This window comes from Suncus etruscus, chromosome 5 (genome assembly GCF_024139225.1).
Source record: "Suncus etruscus isolate mSunEtr1 chromosome 5, mSunEtr1.pri.cur, whole genome shotgun sequence".
In the NCBI taxonomy this organism is placed as follows: domain Eukaryota; kingdom Metazoa; phylum Chordata; class Mammalia; order Eulipotyphla; family Soricidae; genus Suncus; species Suncus etruscus.
In genome coordinates this window covers 68,808,627-68,834,393 of record NC_064852.1, presented here as the reverse complement: position 1 = coordinate 68,834,393, position 25,767 = coordinate 68,808,627, and the positions used below count along the sequence as shown (strand labels likewise).

Below are 25,767 nucleotides of genomic sequence, written 5' to 3'. Positions count from 1 at the left end.
ATCATAACAGTATGTCTATTTGAATAAACTATATGATAATTTAAACTACTTAAATAAATTATCCATAATTAAGAGCTTAAACTTAACCATTCCATATTAGGAAGCAATTTAATCTAAACCACTCAACTACCATTATAAAATATCATTTTCTATTTATCTATACAAATATTGATTATTGTATTTTTTATCAAGACTTCTCTGCCATTGATTTCCAGTGTTATCATTACTCAGTGTCAGCATATAAATAAGTTTTTTATATAGAGATATAGCTTAGAGCTGGCAGAAAATTTCTACTAGGAAAATGACAGCATTAGCATTAACTCATACTAGCATGAAACTCAATTTACTGGGGGACACAGGAGGTAAAGTCGGGGTGATCTTTGAGTGCAAGTCAGTAGTAAGCCTTGAACTTTGGGGCATGTGACCCAAACAACTGAAACAAAACAAAACAAAACAAAAAAAAAAGATTCCTCTAGGGCAGGGCCACAAAATGTTGTACGGAGGGCCGTTTGCGGCCTGCGGGCCGCTAGTTTGAGACCCCAACGATCTGTGGAAAGCTACTACATAAAATTCTCTGATTGAGTTGGTTGCACCTAGAACATAATTAAACCTAGCTTTTTATTCCTAATTCTATTGAAAATTTGTTTTACCTTTGTGAAAATTCTCTAACAGCTTGTAGCAATGCCAAAAAATTAAAGTTTCATATTTTATGCATATTACTTAGTAGATTGGGAATATCGGTTCATTTTTACTTAAGTTTCAGAGTATGTATTTTGCATTTATTATGCAGGTTACAGCATTAGTACTCCTGATTACAAAGATATGCAGCTAAGATTTGTGACAGTGAGGATTCTCTTTAGCTGTTAGCTTGATTCAAGCACTTTCCTTGAGTAAATTACCCAGAGATAGCTGGTATAAATTTTGAGTATCTATTTCCTAGTTAACACATTTGTGTGTTCAAATGCAAATATAATTCAGAGTATTCTGTCATGATTATTATATACAATATGGCCACATATGTGATTACATTATATTTATTTCCTTTTCTGGGGTGGCATAGTTTGGTTCATATAAGTGTAAATCCTATATTTTGAAGTGACCACTGGCTTTGCTCTGGGAACCACATGTGGTACTGGACATAGAATCTAGAACCTGATGCATGCAATAATTTTTTATCTTAACTATCTCTCTATCTTTATAGTTCTTTATTTATGGTAAGACAGGATAGTAAAGACAGTATTTAAATATCTATGTCTTATCAAATATCTATCACTTTACCCAAGCTCCAGTTCTATTACTTTTATTGCTTAGGTATTGGCATAAAATTCAATTCATGGAAATAACTGGATTCCATTATTAACTTTGTTTCTTATGTTTTATGACAATAATTTAATATATTTATTCATATTTATATTTCCTATTATTTCTCTGGACAGCGACTAAAAAGTATTCAATAAAAAGTTAAATAAAAGGGAATGGATCGATAGCATAGTGGTAGGGCATTTGCCTTGCCCATGGCTGATCCAGGACGAACCCAGGCTTGATTCCCGGTATCCCATATAGTCCCGCAAGCCTGCCAGGGGCGATTTCTGAGTGCAGAGCTAAGAGTAACCCCTGAGCGCCACTAGGTATGTCTCAAAAACAAACAAACAAAAAAGTTAAATTAAAAGATGCATTTCAAAAGTGATTATTAGTGACTATTACACTACTCCAAGGCTACAGTACTACTCTGGAGAACTTTACCTATCAGAGAAAATTGTGCTGATTAGATTCTTAGAAGACAGGACATATAAATTAAAAAGTTGAAACACCGGCCCGGAGAGATAGCACAGGGGCGTTTGCCTTGCAAGCAGCCGATCCAGGACCTAAGGTGGTTGGTTTGAATCCCATATGGTCCCCCGTGCCTGCCAGAAGCTATTTCTGAGCAGACAGCCAGGAGTAACCCCTGAGCACCTCCGGGTGTGGCCCAAAAACCAAAAACCAAAAAAAAAAAAAAAAAAAGTTGAGACACACCAGTTAAGTAGCCTATGTTGTGCCTATGTTGTGATCTATAAATGGAAGCAACAATGATTTCAGCATGGGAATTATCCATGGACCAGTGCTGTCTGGAAAAAACTAAATTGGAAACTTGACACTAAGAACTAATATATGATATGAACCAAGAGAAATAAATGGGTAGGGGAGAGGGTGGAGCTAGAGAAGGTATATATCTCCTAGATCTGAGACTCTAGACCTAAATATGGTTTTTATCCAAATTTCTCAGAGAATCCTCCTCTACTTTGTAGACTCAAATTTGAGTAATCTTAAATCTAAATAGAAATAAATTTAATTTTTCAGAGCATGGGAAAATTGGTATAAATTATGAAAAGCTATAAATTGTAATCAGTCTATATTAACAATTTAATTATATTTAGAAGCATAATACATATTAGAATTAGTTCTAAATAAGTAGTTATTTGAAATTAGTTTGATTATAATTAAGAAAGTAAAAATTCTTTAAATACTGAAATAGTTTAAACAGAAGAATTTTTAATGACAAGTGAATATTTCATGTCAAAATTATTCTTTTCTTACAATGTTCTATTAAAATTTTTTGAATAGGTATTGAAAAATATTTAATAGAAAAAGTGTTGAAATAACAAAATTTTTATCAAAATAGTAAAGGGATAGAGGACATTAGTTTTTAGATTAAGTTAATGAATACGTAGTTAATTTCATATTCATTGAAGCTAGATAATAAAATCAGGATGTTCTGAACATCTCTATTACAGTGCAAGTTTTGTAAAATAAAAGATAAATATTTAAGAATTTTTAACAGATTTTTGGAAAATGGTGAAGTGATTTGTATAAATATTATATTACTTAGTTATTTTTCTTTGTTTTGTTTCTGAACTGCAAAAATCTGTGTGTTTATGTATTACTGCTAAATATTATCTGCATTACTCCCAGATCTGCTCTAAACTTTGATTCTTCACATTTCTCAGGAATTCATATATGATGATAGGAAGTGAACCTGGGTTGGCTTCATACAAATCAAGTATGCTACTAGCTGTAATATTGCTCCAGTCCTAGCATTCTACTATTACTAAAGTAATCAAATAAATGTTTGCATAGTATTATTTATGTATAAAGTTGAGGCAATATGAGATTCTAAAACAGTGAGACAAGCATTTAGTAAAACTATTTGTGCCAAGGATTATTTCAAGTGCTTTACAAATGTTCATTAAAAGTTCATCAGACTAGAATCCATAATGAAAACTTTCTGAATTTCTCACATCTTATAGATATAGAAAATAAGGACACATAAAGGTGAGCTACCCAACCAGTGTTATATTTTGTAAAGTGAAAGTAAGTTAGACTATAAATATAGGCACATCTAGGTTACAAGTCCATCATTTCTAAGCTAAAATGATCTGGTGATACAATGTTCTTAAACAAGCAGTGACAATTCACAGACTAGACTGTATCATCAGACTTATATAGGGATACCTCCTAAATAAAATAAATAAATTCAGACTATAAAATAAAATGGATAAAATTATTTAAGTATAAAATAGAAAAGTGTTAGGAGAAAAATTGAATTATTTATTATGTAAATTATTGTTTTAATTATTATTTAAATTGATTGGATTTCCAAATATCTATGTTTCCCAGTGCATTTCCAAATAAAATTTTAAATGCATTATATATATTTTAATTAAAAATAAGTTACATGACTGTAACAGGTAAAGTCAAATTTTTCATATAAAGGTGATAGTAGACTAAAGATAGATCATACCAACAAAGGTTCTTGGAGACCACTCGAGGAGTAAGGGCAAAATGATTGGTTTTCAAATTTACATCATACAAGAAAATTTACTTAGAACAGGGAAAAGATTAAAAAGCAACAAATAAAACAATACAGTTTTTAGAATAATTGATAGGCATACATATATATGACACTAGATTAGGCTGTTATTTTTCAACTATAACAACAAAATCCAGAAACAAGGGAAAAATGGATAAACTTCACAATAAAATTTCTTTTCTATTTAAAAAGATATTGTGAAAGAAGAAAAGATGAAACAATACTTTCAAATAAAAATCTAATATGGGAGTTATATTCTGAACATAAAGAATTCTAGGGGGCCGGGCGGTGGCGCTGGAGGTAAGGTGCCTGCCTTGCCTGCGCTAGCCTAGGACGGACCGCGGTTTGATCCCCCGGCGTCCCATATGGTCCCCCAAGAAGCCAGGAGCAACTTCTGAGCGCATAGCCAGGAGTAACCCCTGAGCGTCACAGGGTGTGGCCCAAAAACCAAAAAAAAAAAAAAAGAATTCTAAATAAAATGGGCAACTTATATAATAAATATTTTAACCAAAGAAGGTATACAATAACCAATAAACACATTAAATACAAGAAATGCATTTCATCATTAAAAGTGTAAGTCAAATCACAAAGAAATATAACATTCATTAGTTTTGGATGCCAAAATAAAAAAGAAAATTATGAATTTTTAAGATATGAAGAAACTTTATTATAATTTGTCAGGGATAAAAGGAACTATTTTTAAATAGTTGAAATTATCTTAATAAGTCAATAATATAGTTAACATAATATACAGTGATCCACTATAAGATATAACCAAAAGCAATATAAGCCATAATCCCAAATCCAAGTCTACACAAATTATATATAAAAATATAAATAAATTTAAAAAGAATATAAATATCATTAATTACACAATGTAAATAATAGGAAAAGTTATATATATGGACTGATAAAGGAATAAATACATAATTTTTATCTTAATAGAATAAATTATTAAGTAGACTCGTCTTTAAAACCTAAACAGGAAAGAACTGTTTGGTACAGGATATTATATGCACTATATGACTTTTGACTTGCCATTATTCAATACACTCCCCAGCAAATATGGTCCAGCAAGAGACATCAGATATCACTCCTAAGCACACTGCTAGAAAGACCCATGAGCACCACTGAATGTCACCCAAATCTATCCCAGTCCCCCAAGAAAAAGATGTTAAAAAATAAAAGTTCTGATAAATGCTTCAGCCTGAATGAATGTTGGAAAGATTGAACTTATTCTAAGAAGCATATTAAAAAAATTACCATTAAATATGTCCATACTAGATTGGGTACAAGGATTAAAAGATGAAGTGAGAGGTCACTCCTTAATTTAGATTTTGCATCATAACCAAGAAAATAAGTTATGAAGTCTATTTGCCATGGTTGGGTTCAGATATTGGTGAAATGGACAAATGTTCTTTATTCTATACCATGTATTTCCAATATTTTTACACTCTAATATTCATATGTCAGAGCAAGTTAGCACAGAAAATACCTCAGTAGGGAACACCCTTATTCAAGACCCTTATTCAATATTGTGACTAATGACTTTCTTTTCATTTTCACATCATCATCCCTACAGGCACTGGCACAGCTACAAGATTTTGTTGAAAAGTTCATCCTTTATAATTTGAAATTGCTGAATAGCATAACCAGGATAGTTTTTTTTCCAGAATTATAAAATAGGGAATGTTTGTAGGCTGAAATATGAAGCAAGATGCAAAGGCTAAGCATATAGCTGTCTATTTCACTTTAACATCAAAATAATAAAAAGCAGTGAGTATGAATTTTTCCATTATATTTAGTTAAAAGATACAGTAACTTGTATATACTAATCCATCACTGTGTGTTCCACAGGGCCCAACACACCTTTAGCTCTGAGATTTGCACAATTGGTTGTTTCCCAGGAAATGCAATGCTTCTCAGCATAACTAAGTTAAATTAATCAGGGATAAAACTGGTACAAATGAATAAAGAACTTAAATTACAGAGTTGTTCCTAGATTCTTGAATACTTCTTTTCTCCTACTGTTTTAAGTTTCTACAGTTGGACTAAATAGAAAATTGTTTCGTAGTGGTGTTTAGAGAATGTAGTTCAATGAGTTGACAGAACTATTTATAATTGTCATTATTGTGTGTATGTAAATTGTATTCTAAAGCAATCAAAACATTCCTTTGTAGTGGTTTAAATGTTGTTCTTAAATACTGTATTTATTCCAACAAGTTTTTCATCAATAAAATAAGTTAAAATTCTTCAGATTGATAATGTTTATATAACTATTTGAAAAATGCTATGTATGTATGCATAGAAAATACTATACAATATAGAATTCTCTTGAATTTGTCTAATTTATACCCTGATAATGATTTCTTGTTCATTAATGTTTTCCATTATTATTAACTATTGTTATGCAAATAATTTATAAGATCAGAAGACTATGTAGGAAAACATAGGGAAAGGTTTCGACACTTGTGTTTATTTTCAACATCTTGATGAAAATAAAAATGTACCTAAGGTTAATACTTAAATTTAAGGTTTTAATCATTTCTCCTACAGAACAGGGAGATTATACTCTGGAATTAGATACTGTGTTTTACTAATTTGCTACTATACTCTCCAGTATAGAAAATGAATAACCATGGCTTAAAATCAATTTATTGGATTATATGATACATTCACCAATTTTTTGGACTAAGGACTTGAAAGTAGAAATATTCACCATTCATGATCTCTCTGATCTTACAAGCCTAAATGCTTATTTCTCCTAGTGCTCCCTTAGCTGAGTACTTGGCAATGAACAGTGAGTTCATCTTATCTAAAAAAATTGTAGTGCTGGTGTCCATCTATATTGATAATAAATACATGGAATACTCATAAGTACTCTTCAGTCTTTAAATAGAGAGAAAACAAAGGAGTGTATTCGGACTTTTGAGAACTAAGGAAAAGTGGATTCTTTAATTTGATCATAAACGGTAACGTTCTGTCATAGCATGTAAGAAAATTATACGTGCCCACAGTACCTTTTCTGCAGAAGGGACCTTCGTACGGTGAATTGGTGCAATCACAGAAGTACCCACTGTGCTTTTCCACACACTTGCCACCGTTGTGGCAGGTGCTGCCATAACTGCTACAATGACCAGGACACCCTGGACGAACTCCACTCGTGACCTTGGCTTTCTCCTCCAAGTCTAGCTTCTGCCCATTCAAGTGTAAGGAGCGTAAACATCCTAGAAAGCCCTTCTGTCTTGATGATGTCCCTCCTAAATAGATAAAAATAAAATAACAAGTATATGTATTATATAGGTTTGGGTGGTTCACATTTACTATATTATTGGTAGCTGATTATTGTTTAATTGTTATGTTGTCAAAACTTTATTGTTGAAAGATTTAACATAAATAAACATTCAAAAAGGCCTCAAGACATACTACATTGTTTTGGGGAAGTTTACTAAACCTCTAACTCAGTGCTTCTCAATTATTTTCTGTCATGTCCCCCCTAGGAAGAAGAAAACATTTTTCGCATCCCCCACGCGACTGTAAGTAGTATCTTTATTAAAAAAAAATCTTTAACCTGCAAAGCAAAAAATATATAAAATAATTGAGCTGATTTTTTAATCAGAGGTGATATCAGGATTAATGTCTACAAGGAACACGTTTTGCAATGCATAGCTTTTCGAAGCGGGGTTTGAAGCAGGACACAGTAACCCTCAACTGCAGACACATAGAGGCATAAACACAGGGCTTAGCTTGTTATGACAGTATTTGCCGAGGTCAAACGCAACCCCCCCTTAGGAGCCTCGAGCCTCCCCTGGGGGCGTGCCCCACTATTTGAGAAGCACTGCTCTAACTCAATCTAATATTTGTGTCTCCATTTTCTAAAGCAATAGTTCTCAGACAAGAGAGAGACTGGCAAATTTTTCATTTAAAAAGAAATCTAAGACTTTTCCAAAACAAGCAAAAATATGTTTGATTTTTTTAACCCCCCACTTTTTTCTTTTTTCTCTTTTCTTTTTTTCCCTCTTAACCGAACCACATAACTTGAACCATCTTGTTCTGCCTCACAAATTGAGGGGGAAATAACGGAGGATACCAAGACCAAACGTGTATGAACATTGAGTAGAAGTATAAAATGATCAGACTTAAACATCAAATCCAAAGCCAATGACTACAGAATCGAAACCCAATCTAGAACAAGCTAGATACAGAGGGGATTACTTAAACTAGCAGTCTGAGGGTCAAAGGAGGGGGATATGGGATGCATGCAGGGAACAAGGATGGAGGGAGGACAACACTGTTGGTGTGAATGCCCCTGGTTCAGTGTCACTATGTACCTAAAATATTACTGTGAAAGATTTGTAATCCACTTTGGTCAAAATAAAAATTATTTAATTAAAAAAAACTGCCTGTAAAGAAAATAAATTCTATTATAAATTCAATCTTAGGCTCTAATCCACACAAACACATGAATGGAGCTCATAGCAAGCTCTTAAGTGTCTAGAAGTTTACTTATAATATAAAGACACTTGCTAAAAATTATACAAATAGCAAATTAGGTATAATTTATTAACTATATTTCTGAATCTCATTAATTTACAGACCTTATTTTATAACTATTTAAACTTCATATAGCAATTGAATACATTTTTATAATAAAGATGTGTGTATATATATATATATATATATATATATATATATATATAAAATTTTTTCAACTTTTTGGTTTTGGAGTCACACCTGACATTGCTGAAGGGAAAGAATTCATAGTTCTGGGTTCAGAGGTGACTTCTAGTAGTTCTTGGAGAAATAAATATTAGGAATTGAATCTATCACTTTCAAGGCAAGTACCTTACCTTCTGAACTATTTCTCTAACCTCAGATAACATTTCACTATGTTATCTCAGGCAGGAAATACGTTAATAAAAGTAAATAATACTTAAAAATAAATATGAAATTTACAGCTGATTCCAAGAGAGTGAGGGAAAATATTGTACAAAGAAATGGTGATAATATAGGTTTTGAGCATGGTATGGAATTCTTCTTTCACTAAATAACAGCATGCAATTATTTCCATTAATATATGTACATTAGAATACAGAATTTTATGTTAAACTAATGAATTAAATCAATTGTATTTTCAATTCTGACAAATGATATACAATTAGACTATAAGGTTGTATTCAAATATACTTCTGTTTCAATTTTGGTGAGCATATCTCTTTTTTAGCTACAAGATAAATTAATTAGAAATAAGCAGACTAGATAAAGGTGCATTAATACTTTCCTAGAGGTTATGTGGAATAAAAATGGGAAAATTATGTAGTGGAATATATTGTTTTATTTTGTCCTTTATTTGGTAGTCACTCCTTTGGTGGATTTTAATATGATTTCTTTAGCATAAGATTCACTCTTTAGGACTAACTAGGTCGTACAGGAGGCAAAACACTTGCCTTGAATACTGTAGAACCTGATTTATCCTTGGCACCACATTTGGATTCCTAAACATTGTCAGGTAAGGTCAAACATTGCCAGTACTGATCACAGAACAAAAAATAGTCCTTAGTACCATAGATGTTTGCCCCCAAGCAAGCAGATGGAAAAAGCCCAACTAAAATGTCCCCAAAAAGTACAGCCTTAAAATGTGAGCCATTTTGCATCTGCTAAAATTGACCTAGAAAAAATAATGTAAAACCCAGATGCTGACAAAAACAATAAACACTGTACTAAATTGTAGAGTAAATCGAACTTTAATTTTAACTGGCTTCTTAATATTTTTACAAAAGAAAATAATCAGCTTGGTCATTTTATCTTAGTAGAAAAGTAATATTCAACTAAAAAAAAGTAATATTCAAATTAAGGATGAAATACGTTCAAAAATATGCTGCCTATGGGGTGTGAGTTGATAGCATTTTGAGTGGGGCATTTTCTTTGCAAAAATCTGACCAGATTTGATCCTTATCATTCCATATGGTCCCTGAGCATGCCACCAGTAATTTCTGAGCACAAAATTAAGAGTAACCCCTGAGTGCCACTGGATGTGCCTCTCCCCACCAAAAAAATAAATAAACATAACAAAATGCCTTTTGCCTGTCTACATTTTTACACCCATTATGGTTGTTAACACTCAATGCTTTCTGACAATGTTACCTACACTGTATAATGTTATTGAAAAAATGAATCATCTATGAAAATTAAATATTCTTTTAAAATTCTTGTATTCCTTCTGATATCCTTCAGAAAGTTGTCATTTTTCCAAAGATCAAGCTCACCAATTTTCCACCAAGATAAATACAGAATATAAAATGTGAATTTGCCACAAATTGGTTCCTCTTCCATTTCCCGTATTTCCTGATTTAATTTCAAGCATCAGCTTCTACATTGGGACTATTAGTAATGGCCTTAAATCCCAAAACATGTATATGTGGACTTCAGATTAAAAAAAAATGAGTGGCAGTTACCCTTCTTGTAGGAACAACTGAATTAGAAATATTGAATAAGTGTTTTATCTTTCCTAGAGTTGCCAGAAAATCTGCATTCATCTGTACCTGCTTGATTGCCATTTCTTCACGCAGCTAGCAGCAGTGTCTGTATTTATTTTAATATCTGTGCTACTGCCAATCACACTGAGTCATTTCTGACCTGTGTTACGAAGCTGAAAAGGCCTACTTCCCCACCCTTTACCCCACAGACTATTCACACAAATTAGGTAGCTGAGGCAAAGGGTTTTACATTTAAAAGCTTTAAGGCATTTTCTTCCTTTATATTCTCACCTGAACTAGAGCAATTTTATGGGTGAACAAGATCTTGAAATATAAGAAGAGCTTACAATTGATCAAGCAGGGCCAACCAGTTCTCACAATCTCATCCATTAATATTATCATGACATTTTTTAGACATTTATGCAATTATCACTTTGGAGCCTTTCATTCTTCATGGAAATGATGGCTTCAATGTGACTTGGAACATAATCAAACATAAGTAGCAGCTCTCTTTTGTCAGTGAAAGAAACTGAAACTTAGAAAAAAAGCAAAAAATGGAAACTATTCTTCTAATAAAAAAGCAAATCATTTACTTCCAGTATAATTTTCACTCCAAATATAACCTGTTGAAGAACTTTAATATCTATTCCTAATAACTTTATTTTTCCTTACTTGTTTTTATTAAATTTCATGTATATGCTATTATAAATATAAGATGGTAACTCAACTGATTTATGCTATTTTATTTTCTTACTCATTAATAAAGGATCATAATAAAAATTTTGGTGTATGTTCATTTTTTTAGTTGCTAAGACTCATGATTTTAACTTTCAGAAGATTATATTTTAGCACCTATAACAGTTCAAATGGTAAATTTATAATTAGAAATTGTAAAATTGTATTGAAGTAGTTTTAATTTCATAGATACAGTCCAATTCCATACAACAGCTTTAATTCATAGTTTAAAATTGTTGAAGCAACAATATCAGCAATAGTGATATATGTATGTTTCTAATATATATATATGTATATGGCTTAGTCAATCACTTATACTGTTCTGCAGGTATCTAGAGAAGTTAATATAATTTAAATATAAGAAAAATGAAGAAAGTTAGCTTTTTCTTTTCAAATTTTTATAGCGGTCAACGTGAATTACAAATCTTTCACAGTAATATTTAAGACACATAATGACAATGAATGAGGGGCAATCCCACACCAGTGTTATCCTCCTTCCACCCACTTCTCAGCATTCATCCATATCATAAAACAAGAGTCAAAAAACCCAAACCAGCAACTACTTAAAAAGTTTCTTCTTCTTCTTCTTCTTCTTCTTCTTCTTCTTCTTCTTCTTCTTCTTCTTCTTCTTCTTCTTCTTCTTCTTCTTCTTCTTCTTCTTCTTCTTCTTCTTCTTCCTCCTCCTCCTCCTCCTCCTCCTCCACCACCTCCTTCTCGTCTTCCTCCTCCTCCTTTTTCTTCTTCTTTTTTTTGTTTTTGCAAATGCACAGTAAATATTGGGGAGATTAGACAGGAAATTCCCTTAGTCTAAGAAATACAGGGTTTCTTCACCCTTGAAACATACTGCCATGGAAATAACTACAGGCTTCATACACGCTCATTTTCACACCATCCAAGGTCTTTTTATAGTGCCAGAAAACTCTGCTTAGTTGTGGATGATAACATCACGCCTCTGTATCTAAAGATCTTTGTGTTTGCGTAGGTCATAGGATGAAGGCTAAGAGAGTTTTTCTTTTGGGGGGGGGGGTTGGGCCACACCCGGCAATACTCAGGGGTCACTCCTGGCTGTCTGCTCAGAAATAGCTCAGGATTCGAACCAACCACCTTTGATCCTGGATGGGCTGCTTGCAAGGTAAACACCGCTGTGTTACATCTCTGGGCCCAGTAAGAGAGATTTTCTTTACGGTTCTCGAAGCTCTGTTCCATCACTGTTGTTGTAATCAGTCTTCTATAATTACTAGTCTTCGTTTTTTGCTCAGATCCTAGGACAAAGCCTAGGATAGAGTCTTTCAGTATGGTTCCAGAAAATCTGCTCAGTTGCAGTTGTCAAACTGCAGACCTCTAGAATTAGAGATCTTGGTTTTTGTATGAATCTTAGGCTGAGGCATAAGCTAGAAACTTTCTCATTGGTTTCTAGATAGATTCTACCCAATCCATATTTGTCAAAGTCAGTCTTCTGTAGTTAGCGATTTTGGTAGCGATTTGCATAAAGCAAATGATGACATGTCTCCTGATTGTATCATACAATTAAGTGATGAGATACGACAACACTCTTTTAGATCAAGTTGGTGCCATTAGGTACCAAAATTGGTGTAAGTTGGGGCGAGAGCATTATTAAGAATTTTCCAGAGAGGAGTTTGGTTCCTGGTGCTGTTGCTGGGACTTGTGTGGTTCACATCTGTGATCTGGGGTTCTTGGTTGGAAGGTCGTTGCCCAATAGCATGGAGTCTAAATTGGGTCCACATGACACATGCACAGGATGGGAAGCATTCCTGTATTATAAAATGTATGGGTTCTTATCCCTAGTAGATAAGAACTTATTTCTGTGCTTAAGATCCCCCCTTATTTAGAGTGCCTATGCAAAAGGGTTTGGTGCCATATTATATTGCTGGTGGATTTGGAGGTAAGAATGATAGTCTACACAATCTCTGTGCCCAGGTTTTGACCTGAGTTTTTATCCCAGGAAAGACTTTTACTTGTAGGTTTTCATACCAAGCAGAACCAAAACAGGTGAAGTTGAAGAGAGAAAGAAAAAATAAAAAAGAAAAAAATCTATCTATCTAATAGAAAAAATAAATAAAAATAAATTTAAAAAAGAAATTAAAGAAAGGGGCCGGGTAGGTGGCGCTGGAGGTAATGTGTCTGCCTTGCAAGCGCTAGCCAAGGAAGGACCGCGGTTCGATCCCCCGGCGTCCCATATGGTCCCCCCAAGCCAGGGGCGATTTCTGAGCGCATAGCCAGGAGTAACCCCTGAGCGTCAAACGGGTGTGGCCCAAAAACAAAAAAAAAAAAAAAAAAAAAGAAATTAAAGAAAAAAATGCTATTTAAGAGGCTAACTTACATTTGGGAATAAACAGACTAGGAGGTATTATTATAGAGGTATTAAACATATAAAGGAAATATAGGCTTCCCCATTCCATTAAGTTTTTTTGGTATTCTTGTGGGGGGTGAAATCCAGGACATTTTTTCATCACACATCGTATCTTGAGTTTGAGAAATGATTTGCAGCCATAAGGGATCAAGTAGTGTCCTTGTGCTTGAGGTCCTTCTGGGGCTGAATCGATAGCATGCAGCAGTCCATGATTAGGAGGGTGAGAAGAAGGGCCACAAAGCATGAGTCAGCAGGAGTGTTGGTTGTAGTTTCTTGCCGAGGCATGAGATGTGGGACTGAGAAGGTGTTCTTTCTGACAAGTTTGGGAGCTTGGTGGTGGTTTATTGGGGCAGGGGGTTGGTTTTGTTACCTAATGGGTTAGGAACTGAGGGTAAAGAGGGTTAAATAAGGAAGGATAATCGATCAGGAATGGGGGATGAGAGGATAGAAGTATTTCTGAAGGGGTGAAGAGGGAAATATATGAAAATATACTGTAGGCATGGCTTGTTTACATTTTAGGTTTGGCATTCAGAAAGGAGTCCACTGTCTACAAACTCATGCCAACATAAAGACAGACATTAGTGATCTATTCTTAGGTTGCTGTTGGTGGCCTGACCCTTAGATTGGGTCTAAGCTATTAAGAAGTAACTGAGTTAAGAAAAGATAAATAATTGGCTAAGATATGGATTGGGAGAGAGAAAGAAAGGAAAAACAAAAGATAAGAGAGAAGAGAAAAAAGAATAAGTAAATACAGTAAAAATAAGTTAAAGTTGGGGCTAGAGTGGTGGTGCAGAGTGGTAAGGTGCATTGCCGGTGCTAGCCTAGGACAGACTGCGGTTTGATTCCCCTGGAGTCCCATACAGTCCCCCAAGCCAGGAGTGATTTCTGAGAGCATATCCAGGAGTAACCCCTGAGTGTCACCAGATGTGGCTCAAAAAATAAACAAAAAAAAAAGTTAAAGAAAATTGGGCCTGTGAGTCGGTGTTGGAGGGTTTTCCACTTTCCACTTTTGAGGCTCTTCATCAATGACAAGGGTGGTCTTTGCTAAATAAAGGTTTCAGGATTATATAATGGCTGGAGATTTTTAGGATAAGCACAGTATCTCGAGTACTAAGCAATGTGGTAGTGAGGACTATAAGATGTGGCTACCCTATATTAGCTTTTTTAAAGAAAAAAATGCCGAGGAAAAAATAAATATAAGAAAGAAAAGGATATTGTAGGCATTTTAAGTTAAAATGAAACACACATATATGCCCACAAACATATAATAAAACCTTTTCTTTCCATATAACTTCTAAACAGTGACTCCTTTAGGACAATGACTCTTTCTTAACCAGAGTTTTATAACTAAAAGCATGATGCAAGCTTACATAAAAGTTTTAATTTTACAGAAGTCTCTACTCCCACAAAGTCACTGAATCAATTTCCTGGGGAAGAATATAGGCATGAAAGTGAGGGAGAGAATAACTCATTAGAGCAAAGAATCTGGAGCCAAATTAAGAATGTAATTTGATTGCAATGGAATCAAATGGAACTTGATTCCATTGTTGAAGGAAAAAAATATCTTAATATTTAAAATATTAGTTAAACTATAATGATTTACAAAGTTATTCCTAGCTGTGGTTTAAACACAATGCTTTAGAACCAGTCCCACCAACAGTGTCAACCTACGTCCACTAATATTTTCAGAGTCCATTCCATGCCACCACTGCCCACACCAGCCTGCCATCAGATCAGTCACCTTTCTCAATTTGTCTGTTAAAGTGTGGGTTCCATGATTATCATACTATTTTAATACATGCAAGCCCAAAGTAGGACTAGAGACAGTGAAAATATGGCAGAGAAATCAATATCCCTAAGTGTCTATTTATTTATGTAGCTAATAGTGGATACCTGAATAAATAATAGGCAGAAAAATACTGATTTTTCCAAGGGCTCTGAACATTTAGGCTTCAATTGTCTCCCAGTAACCCTTAAAACAAATAAACAAAGATAAACTATTGAGAGATATGTTGCTCCTGATACATGAGTGTGTATACTATTCAAGGTTGCTTCAAAGGACTAATTTTATTCAAGTCTTCATAAAGTATTATGTGAACTTATTTCCTCCAATGTAAGGTAGAGAGAGTAGAAAGTCATCTCCATATACAATCTATGAGGACAGAGACTTGAACATGTTACAAATAGATCTAGAGATCACATTTCCTTTCCGTGGTCATGACCATTGTAGTAACATTCAATTATCATACCCTAAAGAATATGTGTTAAAATTTCCATTTCCTATAGCTTCATTATTAGTGAGAAAAATTTTTCTCAAAAATATTTTTATATTGTCATGTGTTTTCCAAATTAAGAACAGTTTATAAAATCAAAAATATTTTAAATATTAATTAAATATATTTAATTAAGTAAATAACATAAAAATTATGGGAAAATGGCTCAATTGTAAGTAAATGGAAAATGCTCACAGAATTCACATCCACCAGCAAGCCAGAAATATGATAAAAGCCTACTCTTTTAAATTGTCTTTCAAAGAGACTTTTGGAAAATGAAGATAAGAGGATGCTACTTAAACTGCTCCCAACCCCACGCTTGGGCTAGAGAGATAAGTCAAAGGCTGAGTTCATGTTTCACATGTTTTGTTGTTGTTGTTGTTGTTTTTGGAAGGATTGGGAAATTCCTGAGTTCATCCTGGCTCAGCTGCACACAAGGCAAATGACCTACTACTGTGCTATCATCTGGCCCCCATGTTTCACATGTTAGAGATTGGGGTCAATCACTTAGCATCACTTGGTTTCTTGAGCATCACATGGAGAGAATCCTGAATACAAAATCACAAGTTTTCCTATCCCTGGGAACAACCTGGTATGGCCTCAAAATAAATATAGATCTTTAAAAATGTGATTAAGCATTAATTAATATTTTGCTTTATTCTCAACATAGGAAAAATAAAGCTGAGAATCTTAATGAATTTAATGGTTCAGATGGCACAAAGTATGATAAAAATAGAAATAATTCTTTTTTCAGCTTATTTCATGTAATTCATGATGTGGCTGACTCACAAATGGAAAGATGTGGCTGACTCATAAATGGAAAGTTCTTATCTGGTATAGGCACATTTTTTCATAATAGCCAATGGTATTTCTGTGAGTAAACCTATCTTCATTGACTAGAACAGAGAAAAATGATGCCAATAACAAAAAGGATCTTCAGATAACACCTCCAGAGCAAGCGTGTGTGCAGTATATAGCAATTTGAGAAAGTGATTCTGAAAATACTTTTTCCCTGAATTTTTCCCTAAACTGTGTTGCAACTTTCTGACATTATAAAGGCCCTAACACAGCCACTGTACATGCATGTCTCAGAAAGTGGGCCTTTGGCAACCCTTGTGCTAATTTGTACAAAGGAGAATTAAAAAATAATGTGGGATAGGATTTTCCCCAGGCATTATCATACCAATCCCCTTGTCCTTGAAATGTCAAATCATTTCAATGTCTCTGAAGGAGTGTCACATCATCCCACCAGTGCAGACAAATCATTTTCAATCTCAAGTAGTCTTTCACAGGAAACTGTCATTAATAATCCTTAATAGAAATCTCCAACATTCAATCTTTGCAACTGACTTTAGAGGAATTAACTATTATACCCAATGAGTACATGAGGTAGCTGAGGCTCGGAAAATGTGACTTGTCTAGTCTTCAAGCCCTAAGAGGACCAGTGTTTGTTACCCTGACTTCATTCAATTTGCTAAATCTTTAAACATTTCTAAAACATTAAGTATATCAGAAATCTTACACTAGGCTTAAGACTGTAAAGATAAATTAGACACTTCTCAACATGTGGAAACATTTAGGAAATGGAGTGGCAGAAATTAGGTTATTATAACCCAACATGATGATTATGTTCAGAGATGAACTAATGAGTAGTTGTCTTCTGTAAAGAGAATTCATCAATATTATCAAAAATCTATATATTCATTGGAATCTGCCATATAGGTTATGGTGGTGAGAGTTCATAATAGTTTATGAACTATTTGGATATAAATGAGAATAGTGGTAACTCACTTGTAAGTAATCTATTCACTCACTCTCAAAGAAACTTTTTTTGGAATTTAGGAGAAAGTTATGAAAGAAGAGATTTTGCTTTATGAATAATTTGGTGGTGGAATAAAAATTAATTTAATGCAGGAAAATTGTTTTGATTTTAAAATCTGTTTTGTATGTGTTTATTCTGCATAAGAAATATTTCTATTTATGCCTCTGTTTGGTCATCCAAAAATCTTACAATAAGCAATACTGTACATCCACACAATATATGCATGAGCAGATTATATATTAGGAATTCTTCTGTTACACCTATGATTAAGACTTTTCACCTCATTTTAATCAAGCATTGTAGTTGGAACCATTTTAGACCTTTCTAACCATCTTTCTAAAGCATCTAACCTTTCCCAGGTAACTCATATTATCCCTAAAGAGACAAACAGACACAATTTCAACAAAACCCTAGTACTTAGGAAGAATCTATTAAATAGATGCAATATGATGGGTTTTTGAAATTGCATACTATATATATTGGTTCATGGATACCTTCATCTTTTATATAGAGACAGAGACAATTAATCAGGAAACATGATTAAAAATTAGTACTGTTATAATCTCTTCCACATATATATCTTCCTTCATTCAAGAAAGTGGCTTTGAAGTCAAATCCCCTTCTGATGAACAGAAGAAAGTTAGTAAAAAGCCTAAAAAAATATTTTTTCAGAAGCTTTTTATTACATCTTCTCTTCAGTATCTCTGTTCAAGTCTTTTGTCTCTTCTTTCTTAGAGTCATGAGCTTAGATCCCAAAGCATGGGATTAGAGCAGGGTGTATGATTATGAAAGTGGGGTGAGAGGGCAGTGATAGGTAGAGGGTCACAAGATAGCCAAAAGTGTGGTAACATCAATAGGTCAGCTTTTTTCTAAATACTGTTTTACCCATTACTATGGTCCCTCCAAAACATGTACCTTGATGAGAAATTGAACAATTTTTTGCTTCATAATATAAACTGTCCACCAGACTATGTGCTTAAAAGGTGAAGGGTACAAAACTATTTTTCAAAAAGATCTGACATTTTTCTTTTTTATAATTACCACCAAACTCATATAAAAGAGACTGTATGTTTTCCCCTTAATTTATTGAGTTATATATTTCGGTGGTATTCTCAAAGGAATGTGAATGACTGCTTTTAAAATTGAATTTTTGTGTGGTCTAAATTTCAAACCAAATAAATACAGTATACTTAATGCTTTAATTACCTATTAATGACCTAAGGCAGGTAAGTAAATAATAATGTGATTTTTCTTAAAGCAAATAAAATAAAAAATTCAAAAGCTTTCAGAACATTTTATATCTAAAATGCTAAAATAGTACTTTGGGATAAGCTTACTATATTTAATTCACTAAATCAAGAAGAAAAAATCTTTGTTGAAGATATAATTTAACTGTTCAATTGACTGAGTATTAAATCTAGCACTACCTTTCTACTGTTTTTTTAAAACAGTTTCAAGCTATAAGCTTCATGTTTTTGTGGATCTAGGGAAGTAAATTTTATGAAGAACCAGAAAAGTCTGGTTCAATTAAATCATCTTTAATAATTTCTCAACCTTTTTTTTTTTGTCAAGGCCTTTTTTCTGGAGTTGTTGTATGTTCCCTTGTGTATTTACAATGCTGCATAAATCAAAGTATTCAACAGATTTGCCTGACACTGTTCTACCTATTTGAAAAAAATATTAAAGATATGTTGAGTACTTTTTCTAAATTACCATAGTGAATATAAGAAATAATGTGCATTTTTGACTAAGAAAATTGGCCTAAGTGTGTTTGACATTTTGCTTTGAAAAACTGAACTTCTTAGGCACACTAGACATCTTAATAGAAAAAATTATCTGATGTTGTAAAAGACAATTATTTTTTCACTATTTATCACTGACATATGGTAAGCAGTATCCTCCATGCATACTAGCATTATTTAATCAAAAGCTGTAAGATGATTGAAATGCTTTCTAGTGATCAAGAAAACCTTGATACCAAAATATTGGCATATACAGATATAGTATATGTATACAGTATATAAACATTCAGTATATAAATAGACATAAATTACATGTTTATATATGTATATACTGACAAATACATTAGTAAAAATAAGAAAACTACAGACCAATATTTCTCAGCATGGAAGCTTCAAAATATCTCAAAAAAACTTTTGCAAACAAAATTTCGCAATTCATTCAAAGATTATACATATTAATAAGTAAAATTTTTTCCAGAGATTCAAGGATGGTTCAAAATATACAAATAAGTTTAATGTTATAGATGATATTAATAAATCAAAACATAAATACCTCAAAATCATAATAATATATTAATAGAAAATGTATGATGAGGTTCAATATATGCTTATAATGCAAGTTTTATCAAAAAAGACATACAAGAAAAAAAAAGACATACAAGGAACTTATCTCAAATAACAAAGATCACAGAGGGGCAAGCTACATTCAATAACTTAACTTTAACTTAATAGTTAAAATGTAGAAGTTTTCTTTTAAGACTAATCACAATAATAACCATTATTATTCAACAGAGTGTTTAAAGCTTTACTATAAGCACATAAGCAAAATATAACAATAACCATATAAAAGGATTGAAATTAGAAAAACAAAGTTACCACAAATATTTACAGACCCAATAATTGACATTAAAAACCCTAAAAAACCGGGGCGGAAATAGTAGTGCAATCAATAAGCATCTGCCTTGCCTATGCTAGCCTACGATGGACCACGGTTTGATACCCCAGTGTTTATTATGGTCCCCCAAGCCAGGAGCGATTTCTGAGTGCATAGCCCTGAACGTCACCAAGTGTGGCCTAAAAATCTACGCATAGAAAAGTTTGGTATATTTCTATTCAAGCAATAATATATAAGATAAACATATTTTATAAATTTCTATTTAAATAGCATAAAGTAGTTCTGCTCTGAGAAAACAAAAAAAGAAAAAAAAACACATAACTTAAAAAAAAAACAAGAAATAACAGAAAAAAAAGATAGTAACTACCAAAAAATAGAAAGATAGAAAGCACCCAGCAACAACAAATCACAAATAATAACCATAAGGGTAAAAAAGAAAGAAAATAAAGGAAAGGTAAAGAAAAGAAAGGAAAAATAAAAAGAAATAAATAAATAAAAAGAAAAACAAAAAACAAAGGGAGGAGTTCTAGTGTAGCAAGGTTTTGTCCTTGCCCCCCCACTGTTTTGTTTTGTTTTGTTTGTTTATTTTGCAAAGGCACAGTAAGTATTGGGGAAGTAAGAAAGGAAGTCCTTTGGCCTAAGTTATTCAGGATTTCTCCGCCCTTGAAGCATACTGTCATGGGAACAACTACTTTGGTATCAGGACCAAACAGCCTTATGAACATTGAGTGGAAATAAAAATTGATCAGACTTAAACACCAAACCCAAAGTCAACAACATCAGAATCGATATTGGGACGCGTGCTGGGAAAAGGGGTGGAGGGAGGTCAACCCTGGCGGTGGGAATGGCCCTGATCAATTGTCACTATTTACCTCAAATATTACGGTGAAAGATTTGTTATTCACTTTTGGTCACAATAAAAATTATTAAAAATAGCATCAAGTAAATAATCAAATACATGATAGTAAAGTCTACTTAGGAAGTATTAATCTCAAAATAGTCATTTAAAAGAAAAAATACAGGAAAGTGGAAGAATATCCTTAATCATTAACTGGGAGGACTAAGTATATTAAAACTATATACTTAAACATTATACTCAATTCAAGCCTTATCAAAATTTCCATGTAGTTTTTTAAAAACAGAAAATTAATCATTTGTTTTGTTTTGTTTTGGGAGCACACCTTGTGACACTCAGGGGTAACTTCTAGCTCTGCTCTCAGAAATTGCTCCTGCCTTGGGGGACCATTTGGGACACCACAGGTCAAACCAGGTTTATCCTGAGTGGGCTGCATGCAATGCAAATGCCCTACCACTGTTGTATTGTTCTAGATTCATAAAATTAATAGATTTAAATTTTGTAGAACTAAAAAGTCTCTTACCTAGTCTATATAATCTAAGATAAAATATAAAAGCATCATAGTCCCACTTTTGTAATATAAAACTATAATAATCAGAAGCTAATTGTATCAGAAAAAGGAAATGGAATTGAGAACTCAGAAACAAATGCAAATTATGGAGATATTGACTAAAAAAAAGGAACCAAAGATATAACATAAAAAACACCTCTTTAGCAGTGGTAATTAGTAAACTTGATAGTTTTATAGAGAAAAGCTGAATTAAAAAATATCATTCACAAAAGATCAAAATGAATTAAAACAAGAGTTGCTAGGATCAAAAGAAGGACTTAGAGAAAATTATTATCATGATATTGGCTATGATGTTATCTTAATTTATTCAGTTCTATTAGCAAGGAAAATATAAAAAAATAAATAAAAGGTGGGGCCAGAGTTGGCAGAGGGCATAAGGCATTTATTTGCCTTATGCACACTACCTAGGATGGACTGTGGTTTGATCCCCCAGCATCCCATATGGTCCCCCAAACCTGGAGTGACTTCTGAGTGCTTAACCAGTAGTAACCCCTGAGTGTCACCAGGTGTTCCCCCAGAAAAGAATAAAAAAGAGTAAATAAATATATGGTAATATATTGACATAAAAAATTCTGCACCGTGAAAATAATTATTACTAAAACAAAAGCAGATAACTGAATGGCAGAAGACATTTGCATATCCACATCTGTCAACACTTATATTCAAAATATATAAAGCAATAACAAAGCAAAATGTAAAAATGCATAAAAACAATTCTATCAAATATTGGATAGAAGAGTTGACATATGCTTCTTCAAAGAAGACGTACAAATGACCAATGGACACATATACATGCACACACACTCAGGTGGCTATTGTGCAGCAAGCAAAATTATACCTCCAAACTATATATTAAAAACATACTATTGTGGACCAATATTTTATCAATTAAAATTTAAAATATGCAGACTGAAAGACAAACCAGAAGTAAGACACTTGCCTTTTAACTCTAGTTTGATTCCTATCACTGCATATGGTTCTCTGAGCTCTCCCAGGAGTCATACCTGAGCACAGAGCCAATAATAACCCTGGAGCTCTATTGGAAACGGGACTAAAGCATAAAATTTAAGATGTTATTTTTCAATTATTTGCAATGTGATAAAAGACACAGAATATCCTCTTTTACTAAAAGACACAGAATGTTTTTTTCAAGTAGAATGTTCTAGTGTTCTTCCTACAGAAAACCATTCTCACATGGCACATGCAAGGATAAATCCAAGTGACTATTATATGGGGAGAATATTACAGTGACTCTGTGTGGTCACTTCTGATCACAGAATAGAATTTTATGAAGTAACAGATCATAAACAATATTTTCAAATGTTTGACTTTACCACAGATCTCAATAATTTTTGACATCCTTTATCTAAAGATTGCCATTGTGTCAGCTAATAGGAACAGCAATTTTTTTGTTTGTTTGTTTTTGGGTCACAGCCAGTGATGCTCAGGAGTTACTCATGGCTCTGCTCTCAGAAATCGCTCCTGGAAGGCTCCTGGAAGGTCATATGGAATGCCAGGGATGATACCCATATTTGGGCAGATTAGACTGTGTTCAAGGCAAATATCCTACCAGTATGCTATCACTCTGGTCCCAAGAACAGCATTTTTATGAATCTCTAAAAACTTTATAATTTATCATGTCTGTATAAGATTATCTCCAAGGAGTTGCAAATTAGCAGTAACTTCTGCTTAGTTTAGTATGAATAAAGTATCAATGGCATATTGAGAGGGATGCATCACACAAAAATGAGATTCGCTGGTTCACATCTTTACAAAAATGGCCACTCTATAAATGCAGCATTTTAGCGGAAAAATGTCACATTATATTCAAAAAGAATTACACATTTTGGCTGTTACATATACATGGGCATAAGATAAAGATTATTGTCATTTATAATACATCTATAGAAAGAACAGATATTCTAGTTGTTAAGACATGTTTCAGTATTAAATTTCATTCTGAAAATAAAGACTGAGATTGTTTCCTTTGGTGGTATTTCTACCGAGAGACACAGTTGTACTGGATATTACCTATATCTCGATTTCTTCTTTTCTTGAGGGTGGGGCAAAAAATGGGGAAGATAATTTTGGATCATGCCTCCTGTGTTTGGGACTTACTCCTTACTCTGAAAAGGGATCACTCCTGGTGATTCAGGAAACAATATAGAGCGTCACAGATAGAACTAGGATTCTCTTCTCTATGATCTTTCCAACCCTGTTGGAGACTGTTTGGAATAATTAAAAAGCCCTCTCACTGATCAAAATGAAGTTTCTGAAAGTCTTAGCCAAAGTGCTTACAAGCTGCATGTGGCCTTCCTTGCCCTTGGACCCAAAGAAATAGAAATAGCCTAGAGCTAGGGAGTTACTAGGCTCCAAGATGTCCTTGTAAAGACACGGGTCAAAAGGCCCAAGCTGAGATTAGATTTTGTACTTTGTTGCTCAAAAATAATGTAAATCTCTTGACTGATGATAATCTTATTAACCTTGGAAAATCAAGATGTTCCCGTGGAAAATTACAGCAATTCCTACTGTGCCCCGCCCCTACTCTCTCTGTTTTGCATTGTCTATAAAAGGTCTAATTTTTCCTTTATTAAGTGGACTCCTGATCGGACCCTCGTCTCGAGTCTCATTATTTCCCAGTCCCTCTTCTATTTCAGGCCATATTCTTCTTCGAGAATTGCGAATTACTGACGTGGTCCCCAGCTTTACCCGCTGGTCGGGGTCCCTGGAAGGCCACACAACCCCTCTAAGTCAGTCTCTATATTTGTAGAATAAGAAATGGGTATGCTTTCTTGTTTTCTCTAAACTTATTCTCATACTAGAATAGCAGTGTAGGGGGAGCTATTAAAATTCAGATATTAGACAATCAACACTTGCAACACACAATGCAGAAGCTACAAATTTTTGTTCTGTGAAGATAGTGTTTCTCCTACATTTTTTTTCTCTGTATATAACTGTGAGATGGCATGTTTAACATGTCTGTAAGTATTATATGAAATCCTTGAGTTGAAATACTGATTTTAGGAACCCATTGATCATTTGTAAACTCATTTATAAACCCTATGTGGCTACATTGCAGTGAAAAAAATTATAATACTATAAAAATCAAATATCTATTATTCAGAAATAACTCATGAGTACACTATTATGCCAGTATTTATAATGTTGAGTAAAAAAACATCCCTTTTAACTAAAAGGTATTTTCTTGCTTGAGGCATTTACATACACATAGAAAAATAATATTTAATAATTGACATATGTACTATATAATATACATTCTGAGTATATATATTCAGAAACAAGTGCACATCAATTAACTATTTTTATCTAATAAATTTTTATAGAAAATATTTTTTAATTTATAAATTAAAAGGAATGCAGTTCTTCATTTAGGTACAAGAGACGGGTATATAGTTTCTTTGTTTGGCCATTGAGTTATACAAAATGGAAATGTTGCAACTTTTGCTTTTCAGGTTACCCTGAATTTTTAATTGGTCATACTTCTAAAAATCAAACAGGACCACTTAAGTCAAGAAAACTAAAATGACCTACAATCACAGATTTTTTCTTTTTTAATTTTATTAAGGTAAATTTAATAAATAAAGTGGCACTTGAGATGAAACATATTGGAAAGAAACATAACAGAAGCAGATGTTCTTGCCTCAGTTCACCTTGACTCCACCTCTAACCAGCTATCTTCTCCAGACCCACTGGCATGCTGGTATAGCTCATTGCATTTGTGATTAATCTGAAATTTCTAAAAATACAAACTTGAAACACAGATGCCTCATGCTTTCTTATAAATTTCATAAGGTTGATCACATATTCAGGCCATATGATAATTTTATAACCACATGAAATTTGCATGAAAGGATAAAAACTTCCTATCATAGTCTATATCTTTCATCCAGAAAGCATCATAAATACTATCTGAACATAAATTAAACTTTGGCATGCAATATAATTTATGAAAATTGCAAACTACTTGGATTGATTTTACCAAAAATATATTAAATCTTGATGAATAACAACCTTCTTCAGAGATATAAGATGTGATGTTGAAATAGAATTAAGACAGCAATTTAAGTTTGAAAAATATTTTAATATCAAATCCTATCATTTATATGAGTTACTAATTAAGCAAGTGCCTTGAAATCATAAAATGCATTTAATCACTTA

At 33.1% G+C, this 25,767-nt stretch overlaps 1 protein-coding gene across 1 annotated transcript in view; it reads right to left on the bottom strand.

The window, feature by feature from the left end:
* The window catches only part of CNTNAP5 (contactin associated protein family member 5), a 939,273-nt gene that overhangs the window by 102,501 nt on the left and 811,005 nt on the right, over positions 1-25,767 (bottom strand). Inside the window, exon 18 of the mRNA XM_049773789.1 lies at positions 6,868-7,107. Coding sequence (XP_049629746.1) covers positions 6,868-7,107 — 240 coding nt within the window. The remainder of the gene's footprint in view (positions 1-6,867; positions 7,108-25,767) is intronic.